Below are 15,732 nucleotides of genomic sequence, written 5' to 3'. Positions count from 1 at the left end.
CAGAAGGCTATAAGCTAGAAAGTAAGGTATTGTTTTTCCCGTACACATTTGACTTCACTGGAACATTGCAGCAGGCCAAGGCTGGACATGTGGGCATGACAGCAAGATGCTGAATGAAATGGCAAGCGACTGGAAGGTTGGGGTCATGCGTGCAGATGAAGCAAAGGTATTCCACAAATCAGACATCTAGTCTGTATTTGGTCTCCCCAGTGTAGAGACCGCCACATTGGGAGCAGCGTAGACCAAATTGGAGGAGGCGCAAGTGAAATACTGCATCGTCTGAAATGAGTGTTTGGGCCTTTGGACAATGATGAGAGAGAAGGTAAAGTTGGAGCTGTTGCACTTTGTTATTGGATGGGAAGGTACAATGGGAAGTGGATGAAGGGTTGGGAGCAATGGAGGAATGGACCAGGGTGCTATAGAGGAAGTGACACTGCAGAATGCTGATAGGGCGTGAAGGAAGGAAACATTTGGTGGTGGCATAATGCTGGAGTTGGCAGAGGGTGATCCTTTGAATGTGGAAGCTGGCTGGATCAAAAGTGAGAACAAGATGGGCCCTGTTAAGATTCTAGGCTGGAAGGTACAGGATGAGGGATGTCTTCATGTTTCCTTAGTTGATATGGCCACATTAGACATGTCTTAAGCGCTGTTTGTGAAGGATTCTAACTTTAACATGTGGAATCTAAACCAAGAAGTGTATAAATGAGTAGAAAATTTTCAAAAAAGCAATTATATTTCCAACTATGTTTAAAATCTGGAGGAATGAAACTCAAAGTCTTGACTTCATAAGCATTTCAATGTCAAATCAATCAGTAAAGCATCAGGCTTCTGGATTTCCGCATCTTCCAGTTTTTTTTTGTTTTTATTCCAATTCAATCAAATCAAGTCCAATTCAGAGTTTCAACAAGTTGAGACATTCCCGATCCAAGCTGACAAGACAGGGCTCTCACCTCCTGTCTTGGGCTTGATCTACATGATCCAAGCTGATTGGAGTAGGCATAGCTCCTCCTCTGAGGCTTGATCTCATTTGCATCTTAGCTAAAAGGCCAAGATGCCGCTTTTAAAAATTGCTTCAAATGAAGCTAAAACGTAACCTAATGACTTCAACCAAATACAGCATGTCAATACTACATTTGATCTTAGCCAAAAGGCTGAGAAGTGATGCCGGCTCAGATACTACACTTGATCTTAGCCAAAAGGCCGATGCTGCATTTCTCAATTTATTCACATAATGTATCCAGAAATGTTACTTTATGAAAGAAATTCAGCTAATTTGCATTGGAATGAATCAATATTGTTTTCATCATCTCCCCAAGAACCTATTTCTTAGACTGACCACTTGCTCATTGAAATATTATTTCTGCAATTAATTTGGAAGTTAACCACCACTCCATTCCCCCAAAGTCCCCATTGCTTTCCAGGACTAATTTGTCCTTTATTTCTACTGGTCTGGATATAATAGTTCATCATGGTCTATGTTTTCTAATCTTTTTAGAAGCCTAATCAGCAGCAAATTATATCATCTCTCAATCTTCTACATTCCAGTGAGGAAATGCCCAATTTACATAATCTTTGTAATTCAATTTGCAATCACTCTGGTTGCTTTCTTTTGTGTCTTTCAACAGCTCAAATATCCTTTCTGTACCAAGGCAATCAGAACTTCCCACATCACCAATAATTTGTGAAGTAGCCTGATTACCTCACTATTTTGACTCAATACACCCCACTACCCGTTCTCCTTTGCTTATTACCACGGAGCATACATCTATGTTCAGAACCAAATGATGGATTTTTACTGAAATTGAAGGTAACTCAAATGAACGCCAAGTCTAGAATTTTTAACAAAACATAACAGAGAGGTGTGAGGTATGCATTTAGGGAGGTCAAACAATTATAGGAATACACAATAAATGGGAATATACTAAGAAGGGTACACGAAGCGAAAGATTTTGGCATACAAGTATAGAGATCCCCAAAGGTAGCAGTTCAAATAGGCAAGATTGTAAAGAAGGCATTGGGAATGCTCTCCTTAATTGGCAGAAGTACAGAATATAAAAGTAAGGATATATTGTTGGAAAAACATCGGTGAGGCCACAACTGGACTATTATGTACAGTTCTGGTCATCATGTTACAGGAAGAACATAACTGCTCTGAAGAGAGTGCAGAGGTGGTTTACGAGAATGTTACCAGGGCTAGAAAAGTGTAGCTATGAGGAGAGATTGGATAGTTTGGAATTATTTTCTTTGGAACACAGAAGGCTGAGGGGTGACATGATTGAGGTGTACAACATTATGAGGGGAAGAGATAGACTGAACAGGATAAAACTGTTTCCCTTGGTGGAGAATTCTAGAACCAGGAGGCACAGATTCAAGGTAAGTGGCATTAAGTGTAGAAGGGACATGAAGACAAACTTTTTTAATGCAAAGAATGGTAGATATCTGAAATTGGCTAACTGACTTGGTGGTGCAGGCAGAGACCCTAAAGTACCTGGATCCGCACCATAACTGCTGTTAGCTGGGTGCAGGAAGATGGGATTAGAAATGGTACCTCAGTATCCTTTGGCTGGCCTGGACAAGGTGGGCCAAATGGCCTCCTTCTTGCTGTAACTTTTCCATGGTTCTATACATGGCAGCCTATGAGCGACATTGTTACATTGTCCTTGTAATTTCAGAATTCTTAAAAAAAGCTTTCAGTGGTGTTCCTTTCTGAATCACAAACACTGAAGAACATTCTCCATTCAGTGATACAATATCTGCTGAGTTACCTCCTTACTGCAGAGGTTGCTCTCCAAAAGAAAAAAAATCAACATCTTCTTCCATCTCTCCAGAATCCTGTTCAAACTGTTGCCCCTGATTCTCCTCGATATTTATCGAACATTTAACATAGAACAAAGAGAATAAAGGACAAAGAAAATACAGCACAGGAACAGGTCCTTTGGTCTTCCAAACCTGCACCAACCATGCTGCTCATGTGAACTAAAACACCCCACCCTTCTGGAGACCATATCCCTCTATTTCCATTCTAGTAATATTTTTGTCCAGATATTCCTTAAAAGTCATTAACATATCTGCTTCCACTACCTCCCCTGGCAGCGAGTTCCAGGCACCCGCTCTGTGTATAAAAATCTTGCCTCGTACATCTCCTTTAAACCTTGCCCCTTAAACCTATGCCCCTCAGTAATTGACTCTTCCATTCTGAGAAAAAGCTTCTGACTATCCTCTCTGTCCATGTCCCTCATAATCTTGTAGATTTCTGTCAGGTCACTCCTCAATCTCTGTCGTTCCAGTGAGAACAAACCAAGTTCCACCAACCTCTCCTCATAGCTAATGCCCTCCATACCAGGCAACATCTTGGTAAATCTTTTCTGTATCCTCTGCAAAACCTCCACATCCTTCTGGTGGTGTGACAACCAGAATTGAACACTATATTCCTAACTAACATTCTATAAAGCTGCAACATGACTTGCCAATTTTTAAACTCCTGGCTGATGAAGACAAACATGCTGTATGCCTTCATGACTACCTTCTCCAACTGTATTACCATTTTCAGTGACCTGTGTACCTTTACACCCAGATCCCTCTGCCTATCAATACTTAAGGGTTGTGCCATTTACTGCACATTTCCCATCTGTACTAAACCTTCCAAAATGCATTACCTCACATTTGTCCAGATTAAACTCCATCTGCCATCTCTCCGCCCAGGTCTCCAACTGATCTATGTCCTGCTGTACTCTCTGACGGTCCTCATTGTTATCCACAGTTCCACCAACTGTTATGTCATCTGCAAACTTACTAATCAAATATTACAAGCAGCACTGATCCCTGAGGAACGCCACTAATCAGAGCCCTCATTCAGAAACGCGCCCTTCCATTCTTACCCTCTATCTTCTATGACCGAGCCAGTTCACCTCTGATCCCGTGCAACCTCATCTTCTGTACCAGTCTGCTATGAGGAACCTTGTCAAAGGCCTTACTAAAGTCCATGTAGACAACATCCACTGTGCTCCCATCATCTTCATCACTTCCTCGAAAAACTCAATCAAGTTAGTGAGACAGTAACTTCTTCACAAAATCATGTTGCATCTTGCTAATACATTCACTTATTTCCAAGTGGGAGTAAATCCTGTCTCAAGGAATCTTCTCCAATAATTTACCTACCATTGATGTAAGGCTCACTGACTTGTAATTATCTGGAATTTCCTTGCTACCCTTCTTAACCAAAGGAACAACATTGGCTATTCTCCAGTCCTCTGGGACCTCCCTAGTAGTCAGTGAGGATACAAAGATTTCTCTCCAGACCTCAGCAATTTCCTCCCTTGTATCTCAGTATTGAGGTATATCCCATCAGGCCCTGGGGATTTGTCTACCTTAATATTCTTCAAGACCCCCAATACCTCCTTTTCGATCTCACATAACCCAAACTATCTGCACACCCTTCCCCAGACTCATCATCCACCAAGTCCTTTAGTGAATACTGACGCAAAATATTCATGTAATACCTCGCCTATTTCCTCTGACTTCTCGCATAAATTCCCTCCCTTGTCCTTGAGTGGGCCAATCCTCTCCCTGGCTACCCTCTTGCTCTTTATATATGTATAAAAAGCCTTGGGATTTTCCGTAATCCTGCTGGCCAATGTTTTTTCATGACCTTTTAGCCCTCCTTATTCCTTGCTTAAGTTTCTTTCTACTTTTCTTGTATTCCACACTTGCTTTGTGTGTTCCCAGCCTCCCAGCTTTGCTTTTTCTTTTTAACTAACTCACAATATCTCTCATTATCCAAGGTTCCCGAAACTTGTCATACTTATCCTTCACCCTTATAGGAATGTGCCGATCCTGAATTCCAATCAACTTACACTCGAAAGTCTTCCACATGCCAGATGTTGATTTTCCCCAAACATCTGCCCCCAATCTACATTCTTCAGTTCCTGCCTAATATTGTTGTAATTAGCCTTCTCCCAATTTAGCACATTCAACTGAGGACCACACTTATCTTTATCCATCAGTATGTTAAAGCTTATTGAATTGTGGTCACTGTTCCCGAACTGCTCCCCTACTGAAATGTCGACTACCTGGCCAGACTCGTTCCCCAATACCAGGTCCATTATGGCCCTTCCCTACCTATTGTTTCAAGAGACCCTCCTGGATGCTTCGTACAAACTCTGCCCCAACCACACCGCTAGCATTATGTAAGTCCTAGTCAATATAGGGAAGTTAAAATCACCACAACAACCCTTTAACTTTTACACCTTGCCAACATTTCTGTTCCTCTATCTCATGCTGGCTGTCGAGGGGCCTGTAGTAAACCTCCAACATTGTGACTACATCCTTCCTATTCCTGAGTTCTGCCCATATTGCCTCACTGTATGTGTCCTCTGAGGTGGCCTCCCCAGGACAGCTGTGATATTCTCCTTACGTGGATATGCCGGCGTTGGACTGAGGTAAACACAATAAAAAGTCTGACAACACCAGGTTTAAGTCCAACCGATTTATTTGATAGTAAATTCACTAGCTTTCGAGGTTACCCTCTTCATCAGGTGAATGGAGAGTTCTGGCCTCAGACAGAGCATATAAAACACAGACAGTTTACAGATTAGAATGTAAATCTTTACACCTAACCTGCTGTTCAAGTCTTAAAGTGGCTGATGTGAGTAGAAGGAGCACTGACCACAGGTTAAAGAGATGTGTATTGTCTCCAGACAGTACAGTAAGTGAGGTTTTGCAAACCCAGGCAAGTCATGGGGGTTACAGATAGTGCGACATGAACCCAAGATCCCTGTTGAGACTGTCCTCATGTGTGCGGAACATGTTGCAAGAAAGGATGTCCCGAAGCATGGTACACTGGGGAGACCATGCAGACGCTACGACAACAGATGAATGAACATCGCTCGACAATCACCAGGCAAGACTGTTCCCTTCCTGTTGGCGAACACTTCAGTGGTCATGGGCATTCAGCCTCTGACCTTCGGGTAAGCATTCTCCAAGGTGGCCTTCACAACACATGACAGCGCAGAGTTGCTGAGCAGAGACTGATAGCCAAGTTCCGCACACATGAGGACGGTCTCAACAGGGATCTTGGGTTCATGTCGCACTATCTGTAACCCCCGTGACTTGCCTGGGTTTGCAAAACCTCACTTACTGTACTGTCTGGAGACGATACACATCTCTTTAACCTGTGGTCAGTGCTCCTTCTACTCACATTGTCGGCCACTTTAAGACTTGAACAGCAGGTTAGGTGTAAAGATTCGCATTCTAATCAGTAATCTGTCTGTGCTTTATATGCTCTGTCTGAGGCCAGAACTCTCCATTCACCTGACAAAGAGGGTAACCTCGAAAACTAGTGAATTTACTATCAAATAAATCGATTGGACTTAAACCTGGTGTTGTCAGACTTTTTACTATATTCTCCTTAACCTGTGGTGCAACTCCCCCACCCCTTTTACATCCACCTCTATCCTACCTGAAACATTTGTATCCTGGAATGTTAAGCTGCCAATCCTGTCCTTCCCTTAACCAAGTCTCTGTAATAGCAACAACATCATAGTTCCAAGTACAAATCTATGCTCTAAGTTCACCTGCTATACTTGTTACACTTCTCACATTGAAACAAATGCACTTCAGTCCACCAGACCCTGATGAGCAACGACACCCTGCCTGCTGTTCCTGAGTCTACTTGCCCTACTCTCTAGTTCCCCTTCAGTTAATTCACCTTTGCTTTGGTCCCACGCCTCTGCCAAGCTAGTTTAAATCCTCCTGCGATCATACCATTTTCTTCCAACGTTTATCCTATTTTCCAGATCCCTGTTGAAATAACTCCCCTCATTTATAAACTCAATTCACTCCTAGAGTGCTTCTCGTACACAGTCAGAATCTGGAATGCCAGAAGACCATTTTTATATACAGGGGAGGTTCCCTGATTGGACAGGCAATATGACCTCAATCAGGGAGTTCATACTCCAAGAGGCCAACCTCATGTGCTTCGTTGAAATCATTATACCTGTGATTTCTGTTAAATGGTCCACTCCTACCCCTCTTGACATCGGAACACAGTCATCTATTGCCTTGGTTTCTCCTCCTTCCCTAAAGCTAGGAATACTGTGGCGAGTAACTCACCTCCTGATTCCCCAAAGCTGATCCACCATCTACAAATCAGGAGTGTGATGGAATACTCCCCACTTGCCTGGATGGGTACAGCTCCAACAACACGGAAGAAGCTTGACACCATCCAGGACAAAGCAGTCCACTTGATTGGCAGCACATCCACAAACATTCTCTCCCTCCACTACCTATGCTTAGTAGCAACAGTGTGTACTATCTACAAGTGGCACTGCAACAATTCACCAAAGTTCCTTAGTCAGCACCTTCCAAACCCACGACCACTTCTGTCTAGAAGGACAAGGGCAACAGATATATGGGAACACCACCTTCATCTGCAAGTTCCCCTCCACGCCATTCACCATTCTGACTTGGAAATATATCATGATGTGGAGATGCCAGCATTGGATGGGAGTAAACATAGTAGGAAGTCTCACAACACCAGGTTAAAATCCAACAGGTTTATTTGATAGTAAAGCTTTTGGGGCTCTGCCCATTCGTCAGGTGAGTGGGGAGAAGGTGAGGCAGCAGTGCTAACCACCCCACGATGATTAGCACTGCTGCCTCATAGCACCAGGGATCTGAGTTCAGTTCCGGCCTCGGGTCGCTACCTATGTGGACTTTGCACATTCTCCTCACGTCCGCATGGGTTTCTTCCGGGTGCTCTGGTTTCTTCCCACAGTCCAAACATGTGCAGGTTAAGTTGATTGGAAATGCTAAATTGACCCCAGAGTCAGGGGGATTAGCAGAATAAATATGTGGGGTTCGGGAATAGGGTCTGGGTGGGATTGTGGTCGGTGATAACTCTATGGGCCGAATAGCCTCCTTCTGCATTGTAGTGATTCTATGAGAAACACAGAATCGGAATTAGAATTCGATTGCCTCCTTTTCACCATCTATAACTTGCCCTTCAGTTGCATCATCCACAAGCAGTGTCAGGTTTCAGATATCAGGACAGCAGTTTATGGTATGAACTGCAAACCTTTACAATTCTTCTGGATGTTCTGCAAAAGGAACTTCTAACTCAACTAAGACTTTGGGCAAGGTTTTCACCAATTCAAAACTCATCATTTACACAAGAGTTAAAACTAGGCCTTGGAATTCAAACAAAGAAAACTGGTCACAGGATCAAGAGAAGAGTAAAAGCCCAAAACAAATTGTGAGTCAGAAAGAATAGGAATGAGGAGTTGGGATCTACAAATCAATTGCCTTCCTACATTCAAACCTACTCATGATCTTACCTGTGGGGCTCAGCTCTAGTTATGAGCAACATTTTTTGTCCGAGACAGGTGAGACTACATCAGGGTGCTCAATTAACACCTCCAACTCTCTTGTTCAGTTATAGGACCAGCAAACTCTGGGGTGTTGCTAGAATTGCATCCCATTTAGGTCACTATTAAACTTGAGCCTCAAAATCATCTTCAACAACAGTGTTCGAGTTTTTGAAGAGATAACTGTTCATTTATTTCATTATCACCTCCACTTCCAAACAATGTTTTTCTAATAATTTCACACTACTGCAGCAGATGAAATGCTTGTCCTTTCTGTTCTTCTCAAATCATTGTCAGGGCCAAAGACACCATCAGCAAAAGTAACATACAAGAGCATAAGAAATAGGAGGAGTAGACTATATGGTCCCTCATGCCTGCTTTGCCGTTCGATAAGGTCATGGCTGATCTACTTCTGTTTCACTTTCCTGCCTTTCCTCATATCTCAATTCCTTGAATGTCCAAAAATCTAACAATCTTAGTCTTAAATATACTCAACAACGAAGCATCCATAACCCTATCAGGTAGAGAATTCCAATAACTCCAAGTGAAAGAAGTTTTCCTCAATTCACATTCCAAAATTGGTGACCCATTATCCTGAGACTGCAACTCCCAGTTGTAAACTCTCCAGCCCGCCTGATCAACTTTCTCTTTCCCATTACCTGGTTTTTAATGACACATCTTAAGATACTCTCTGACACTGGCAAAAAACGAAATCCTTTCTTTCACTACACACACATCAATTTGTTGTATATTTTCAGAATTCTTACCTTTCATCATATAAGGGAGTGTCTTGAAAGCAGAGCAACACATAATGAAATTTATCATATCTCTGAATGGAAGGGAATGATGGCACAGTGATTTGCAGTGCCAGGGGCTTGGGTTCAATTCCAGCCTTAGGTTACTATCTGTGGGGAGTTTGCGCATACTTCCAGTGTCTGTATGGGTTTCCTCCGGGTGCTCTCATTTCCTCCCACTGTCCAAAGAGGTGCAAGTTAAGTGGGTTAGCTATGGTAAAATACACAGAGTTATGGGGATAGGGTGGGAGAGTGGGCCTTGGTGCTTTTTCAGAGGGTTCGTGCAGACTTAATGGGCCCAATGACTTCCTCCTGCACAGGAGGGATTCCATGATTTAGTGATCCTGTTCCACATGGTAACAGAAACAATATTTTCCTTTATTAATACTTACATCACCAATTCAGCACCAACAGCGCTAGCAAGAAGAAAAGCTTACTGCAGTTTTTAATCATATTATTGCCACATGGGAGATGTGAGCTTGGACTCTGAAAACATATATGCAAAGAGCAGCTAACTGGCACTGTCTTCTAATGTTGGATAAAGAATGAAGGTGAAACAGTTTTCAACTGCATATTGATTTCATCAGAATGCTTGCACACTTTCAATTCTTGTACCTTTCTACAAAAAACATGTAATATGTACAGTACCGATCCAGATGGAAAGCAGATACTTCAGCATTGTGTCTGTCATATCCAGCGTATGGTTCCCCTTCCACCACGTAACTCCTGCTGTACCTAAAATAAAAGCAAAAGGAATAATTAAACAAGAACTGAACTTTATAATTATTATATTGTGGAAGATGGCTGTTGAGGAAGAACTGTGTTGTTGGAGGTGACAACATGAAATTGATTATGTAGACTGATTATCCTTCTCTCTTGTGTTTGTTGCTGACATCTATTCAGCTGGATGTAAAATAAAGATAAAAATTCTTTCCGATAGTGACATGCCCAGAAATAGCCTGTGATTGGAGGAGCTTCCTGCTTGAACAATCTTCCATCACGACTTATCTGTTTGACCAGCATTTTCAAATCCAGCTCCAGGGTCGTATAGAGGGGTTTTGGCCCATAAGCCATAGTTTGGACAAGCCTGTTACATATGCTCTTGATAAATCTCATATGTTTGCTGTCAACATCACATTTCAAAAGCATGTTTCTCAGCTTTCAGTGATAAACACGATCAAATGTTTTTTCCATCGTCTATCAGAAAACTTATTTGTCTTATTTACTTATAGATATTTATCAATGATTCTTCATGGGTGAAGTATTCCCCCTCTTGTTCCTAGTCGAGGTCTAAATCCAGAATGTGTCCCACCAATTCGTGCTTCAAAGATGTTATTATTTCTTTCTGTTATTTAAGCCCCTCTGAAACACTGGTTCGTAGTGGTGTATCTTAGTTTGGACTAACAACATGCAACCCAGTGAGAAAACAGCCCAGTCTTTACGTAGACAATTAATAAAAAGTAATACACGACAAGAAAGACTATAATACTCTACGAGAATTAAGTACAAGGATGATTAAACACAAATCGTTTCTCTGAGGTTATCTCTCGATCTCAAACTAGACCCACATTCCCTGAATTCACCGAGACACCCCTTTTCCCAAGACAACATCTAAATTTAGTAACTCGATAAGTCAAGTCCAGCCCATAGTTACCATACGATACAACTTAATCAGGTTTGGGACACCGTCTCCTGTTGGATCAGCAAAGGTACGAACTTGCATTGTTAAGAAGAATTTCTACAATATGCCTTGGCTCTGAATCATTGATGAAAACTGGCCTTTCTCTAACCTCTCTGGTTGTTAGATGGAACTAGCCTCTCAAGCTAGAATTGGAAAGCTAGCCTCTCAGGCTGCAGATGTAAAACTAGACCCCCATGTTGTAGGTGGAAAACTCACCTCCTTCCCCCTGATGGCACTGACAATTATTCCCTTTCGCTGCTTTGATATTTCATTCTGCGGATTTGGCTGTCTGCACCTCTCAAATTCCTTGACTGGAGAACTTAACATCCGTACACTTCCATTGATCTCTCAATCGTCTAAGTTGTTTCTACTGATAAGGCAATTTGCACCTCGAGGGAATGGACTCCCTCCATTTGGATCATCGGACAATTCACTTACACAAGTTCTCACCTAAGGTAATGGGCTGTGTCCCTGAAATTTGCAACTTTTAAATTAAGCAACTTTAAGTGAAGCATCAGTTCCAAAGGAATCAATTTCATACAAATCACCATGCAGCACTGTGGCTAGCAGTGCTGCCTCACAGCATCAGAGGCCTGGATTCAATTCCCAGCTTGGGTTACTGTCTGTGCAGAGTCTGCACGTTCTCCCCATGTCTGCATGGGTTTCCTCTGGCTGCTCTGGTTTCCTTCCACAATCTGAAAGATATGCCAGTAAGGTGCATTGGCTAGGCTAAACTCACCCTCAGTATACCCAAACAGGCGCCGGAGTGGTGACTCAGGGATTTTCACAGTAACTTAATTGCAGTGTTAATGTAAGCATATTTGTGACACTAATGAATAAACTTTAAACCTGGAGTTAGGCTCTGTAGGATTTTCCTTATCAGAACTAAACATTATACCCTGAAAGTTGACATACTTTACATTGCTGAATTTTTACACTGGGTTAATGAAATAAATCTAAAAAAAAAGAAAAATACATCTTTCTACTTACAGTTCCTGCAGCTGACCGCCTGTTCTGCTTCCCAAACTTCCTGCTAATTGTAGATGCTCCCTTTTCCTGACTCTCCAACTTGCATTCTCTTCCGGTCCTCAACCCTCCAACTTGCAAAATTGCCCCCTCCTTGACTTGCAATCTTTCCCTATGGCCGAACCCCCAACTTGCGACCTCTCCCTGTGCTTGACTCGCCCTCTTAGTGTTTCCCTCATTCAAGATCCAGATCTGTTCTGAGGTTGTGGAATCACCAGTCCCTGATGTGCAGAGTGCCGAGCTGGGGCAGTTATAATTTAGTCAGAGATCAGAGAACAGGAAAGGACATTCCAAAATGCTTATTGGTCATGCAGGAAACAACATTAAAATAATGTTGCTCAACGATATTACTGACAACACTGACTTATTGACATTAAAGTAAAACAACATTAGACAGGTATGTACCTTATATTCCATCTATCTTTTTGCTCTGTCTCCCTTTCACACAATATTATCTTTGTCTTTCATGTACCCACAATCTGTTGTTATCTCTTTCTATCTGCCAAAGATTTCAGCTTCTGGTGCACAATGCTAATTTTGTTGTTTCTTTCCTCGTCTAATACTTTATCACACATCTCAACAAATCATTTCTCTTCAGTCTTATTTATTTTCTTCACAATTTTATCCTACTCAGGTGTGTTTCTTTCCCCTATCATCTCTTTTTTGTTTTGGTAAAATTTCATTTCTCTTCCATATTTTTCCATGTTTTCTATTTCTGCTTGAGACCCCAATTTACTTGGACGTCACAGTCCTGAGATGACATTAATACTTGTTTTTTAACTTTAACAGCGAATGCTTCTCTGATGTTCTCATCTTTCAATGTGTCGCCATCTAAATTGTCACATATCTTTTTCTTTTTTTAATATTTTCAGTTTCATCTTAATTTTTGCTGGAAGGAGACAATGACGTATATGTATCCATGCCAGGATACATATCAATGTTCTTCATACTGTTCATAAAACATTGTTTCATCATTACTTTATCTATTTCATTTCTATACACCGTTCTTGAACTTTTCCAAGTGTACAGTCTTTTTGGTTGTTTAAAGGAGATTGTTAATTTTCTTGAAAAACTGGATCAGTCCTCTTTCATTTCTTGATACAAGGCATTTTGACCAACTTATGTTCCTGAAGTTCCTCACCAACTTTAACATTTAAATTATCCATTACAATTATCACATCAGTTGATTTGTTTTGATCATAGCACTTCAGGATGTCACCATAAAACGCCTCTATTTCTTGCTTACTGTGATCTTGTCTCAGGGTATAAACTTGTATGACAATCAGGTCAAAAGCTTTCCTTCAATTGTAACAGTAATCAATCTTTGAGGTTACTGGTGGACTGATCTTTTGTATCAGTTGTTCATTAGGATTTCTACTCTATTCTTATACTTCCCATCTTTCAAGAAGTGAACCATGATTTCTTCTGTTCCATCTGAGTAGATTCTAACCATCTTAGCTCTGTAAGTCCCAGTAAGTCAATACACTGTCTATTACTTGTTTAGTTATCAAGCTTGCCTGCTTGATCTAAAATCTCTATATTCTATGTTCTTATTCTCAAGAAACCTCTTCTTCCATTGACTGTAACAAGCTCAGAAGCTGACCTGTCATGAGCTTAGGCAACTTGATCTTAAATTTGTTAGCATTTCATTGGGCAAGAGCCTCTTCTTCCCTGTGGCTTTTTGCAGCAGAACTGGGTCATCTTCCATTCTTTGAATATGGCTTTCCATGATAATACTGTAAGTGATCCCAGACTCTTCATAGGTGACTGGTCATATTATCTTACTAACCATCATGACGGCTTCTAGGGTGTGCCACACATCTTGCTGGTCTCCGCCTTCTGAGCCACTGTCCTAGTAACCTGTAGAAATATTTTGTCCTTTTGCTGTTCCTAGTTTTTATGCACATTACAAGGAGTGATATCCCTGTACCATTCTAACTAAAATGGATGAGTCCCTCACTTAGTTTTGCAAAAACTGCTGAGTTGAGATTCCAGCAATGATCACTGGTGTCCACTACCAGCTACTTGGAGTCAGAAGCGAGACTTTGGTCATAAGAATATAAAAGCATAATTTTTTTAAAAAGGATGTGAAACTTGTGAATGCTGATGTCTAGAGACATTTGGGTGCACTTATACAAGGAACACAAAAAGTTAGCATGCACATACAGCAAACAATTAAGAAATCAAACAGAATTTAGACTTTATTGTAAGGGGATCAAAGAACAAGAATAAAGAAGTCTTGCTTTAATTGGGGATGAGACTGCCTAGAATATTCCGAGTAGTTATGGACTCCATATCCTTTGGGGAATTTATAGGATTAATAGGGTGGCATGGTGCTCACCATGAAAATAGCTGGAGATACAGAAGAGGTTGCCCTTCCCTCCGCAGCTGATTCTGTTGTAAAAAGCGACAGGGAAGAGGCTCTTGCCCATTGAAATGCTAATAATTTATAGGGTGGCACAGTGGTTAGCACTGCTGTCTCACAACACCAGGTTAAAGTCCAACAGGTTGGATTTTAATCTGGTGTGTGAGACTTCTCACTGTGCTTACCCAGCCCAATGCCAGGGACCTGAGTTCAATTCCTGGCTTGGGTCACTGTGTGGAGTTTGCACGTTCTCCCCATGTCTGTGTGGTTTTCTTCCAGGTACTTCAGTTTCCTCCCACAGTCCAAAGATGTGCTGGTTAGGTGGACTGGCCATGTTAAATTGCCATTTAGTGTGGCGGGGGGGGGGGGGGGGGGGGGGGTGTCTAACTGGGGTAAATGCATGGGGTTATGGGGGTGGGGCCTTTGCTATTCTGCAGTTAACTTCTGTATCAATAGTCACTGCTCAGGAGAGGCTGCTGCCAAGATAAGTGAACTAGTCCACTGCCTGTAGTTTCCGCCTAGGTTCACTAGGCTGATCCCGCAGATGAGGGGGTTAGCCTATGAAGAGAGACTAAATAGACTGGGTCTGTACTCATTGGAGTTTAGGAGGATGAGGGGGGATCTTATAGAGACGTATAAGATAATGAAGGGGATAGATAGGGTAGAGGTAGAGAGATTCTTCCCGCTTAGAAAGGATAGTAGGACTAGAGGGCACAGCCTCAAGATAAGGGGGGGGGGCACTTTAGATCGGAGTTGAGGAGGAACTTCTGCACTCAAAGGGTGGTGAATCTCTGGAATTCTCTGCCCATTGAAGTGGTGGAGGCTACCTCGCTGAATATATTTAAGTCACGGGTAGATAGGTTTCTGATAGACAGGGGGATTAAGGGTTATGGGGAGAAAGCGGGAAAGTGGAACTGATCCGCTTCAGATCAGCCATGATCTTATTGAATGGCAGGGCAGACTCGAAGGGCTAGATGGCCTACTCCTGCTCCTATTTCTTATGTTCTTATGATTGTGATTATGGGTTCTGTGTATGGTGCATGGGACAGGCTAGTGCATGACTTCAGTCTTTTTAATGTTGATGGTGAGTCCAAAGTTGTCACAAGCCATGGAAAATTTGTCCATACTGACTTGCATCTCTGGCTCTGAGCCAGTATACACAGCGCAGTCACTGGCAAAGAGGAAGTCTCTCAGAACAGTCTCCTTCACTTTGGTAATAGCTTGAAGTCTCCTCAGGTTGAAGAGCTTCCCACTCACTCTGTACTTGAGGCTGATTCCAGCAACATTGTTCTGCAAACTAAAGGTCTACAGCTCCATGGTACTCACTAAGAACATAAGAAACATAAGAACATAAGAAATAGGAGCAGGAGTAGGCCATCTAGCCCTTCGAGCCTGCCCCGCCATTCAATAAGATCATGGCTGATCAGTCATGGCTCAGTCCCACATTCCCGCCCTCTTCCCACAACCCTTAATCCCCTCGCTTATCAAAAGCCCATCTACCCG

At 42.1% G+C, this 15,732-nt stretch overlaps 1 protein-coding gene and 1 non-coding gene across 4 annotated transcripts in view; both read right to left on the bottom strand.

Moving 5' to 3' along the window:
* The window catches only part of fam20b (FAM20B glycosaminoglycan xylosylkinase), a 136,746-nt gene that overhangs the window by 60,644 nt on the left and 60,370 nt on the right, over window positions 1–15,732 (bottom strand). For all 3 annotated transcript variants that reach the window (XR_013887880.1, XM_080195970.1, XM_080195969.1), the window contains exon 4: window positions 9,806–9,892. Coding sequence is in view for 2 of the 3 variants with exons in the window: in XM_080195970.1 (XP_080052096.1) it covers window positions 9,806–9,892 (87 nt within the window). In the remaining variant the exon portion in view is untranslated. The remainder of the gene's footprint in view (window positions 1–9,805; window positions 9,893–15,732) is intronic.
* LOC145348721 (U2 spliceosomal RNA) lies at window positions 965–1,163 on the bottom strand. Its single transcript, XR_013887970.1, has one exon. It is a non-coding gene; the product is annotated as a U2 spliceosomal RNA (small nuclear RNA).

The sequence above is a fragment of the Carcharhinus amblyrhynchos genome, chromosome 9, assembly GCF_965287045.1.
Source record: "Carcharhinus amblyrhynchos chromosome 9, sCarAmb.v2.hapA, whole genome shotgun sequence".
NCBI lineage: Eukaryota > Metazoa > Chordata > Chondrichthyes > Carcharhiniformes > Carcharhinidae > Carcharhinus > Carcharhinus amblyrhynchos.
Note: the sequence above shows the minus strand (reverse complement) of the source record. Positions and strands in the feature narration are given on the sequence as shown.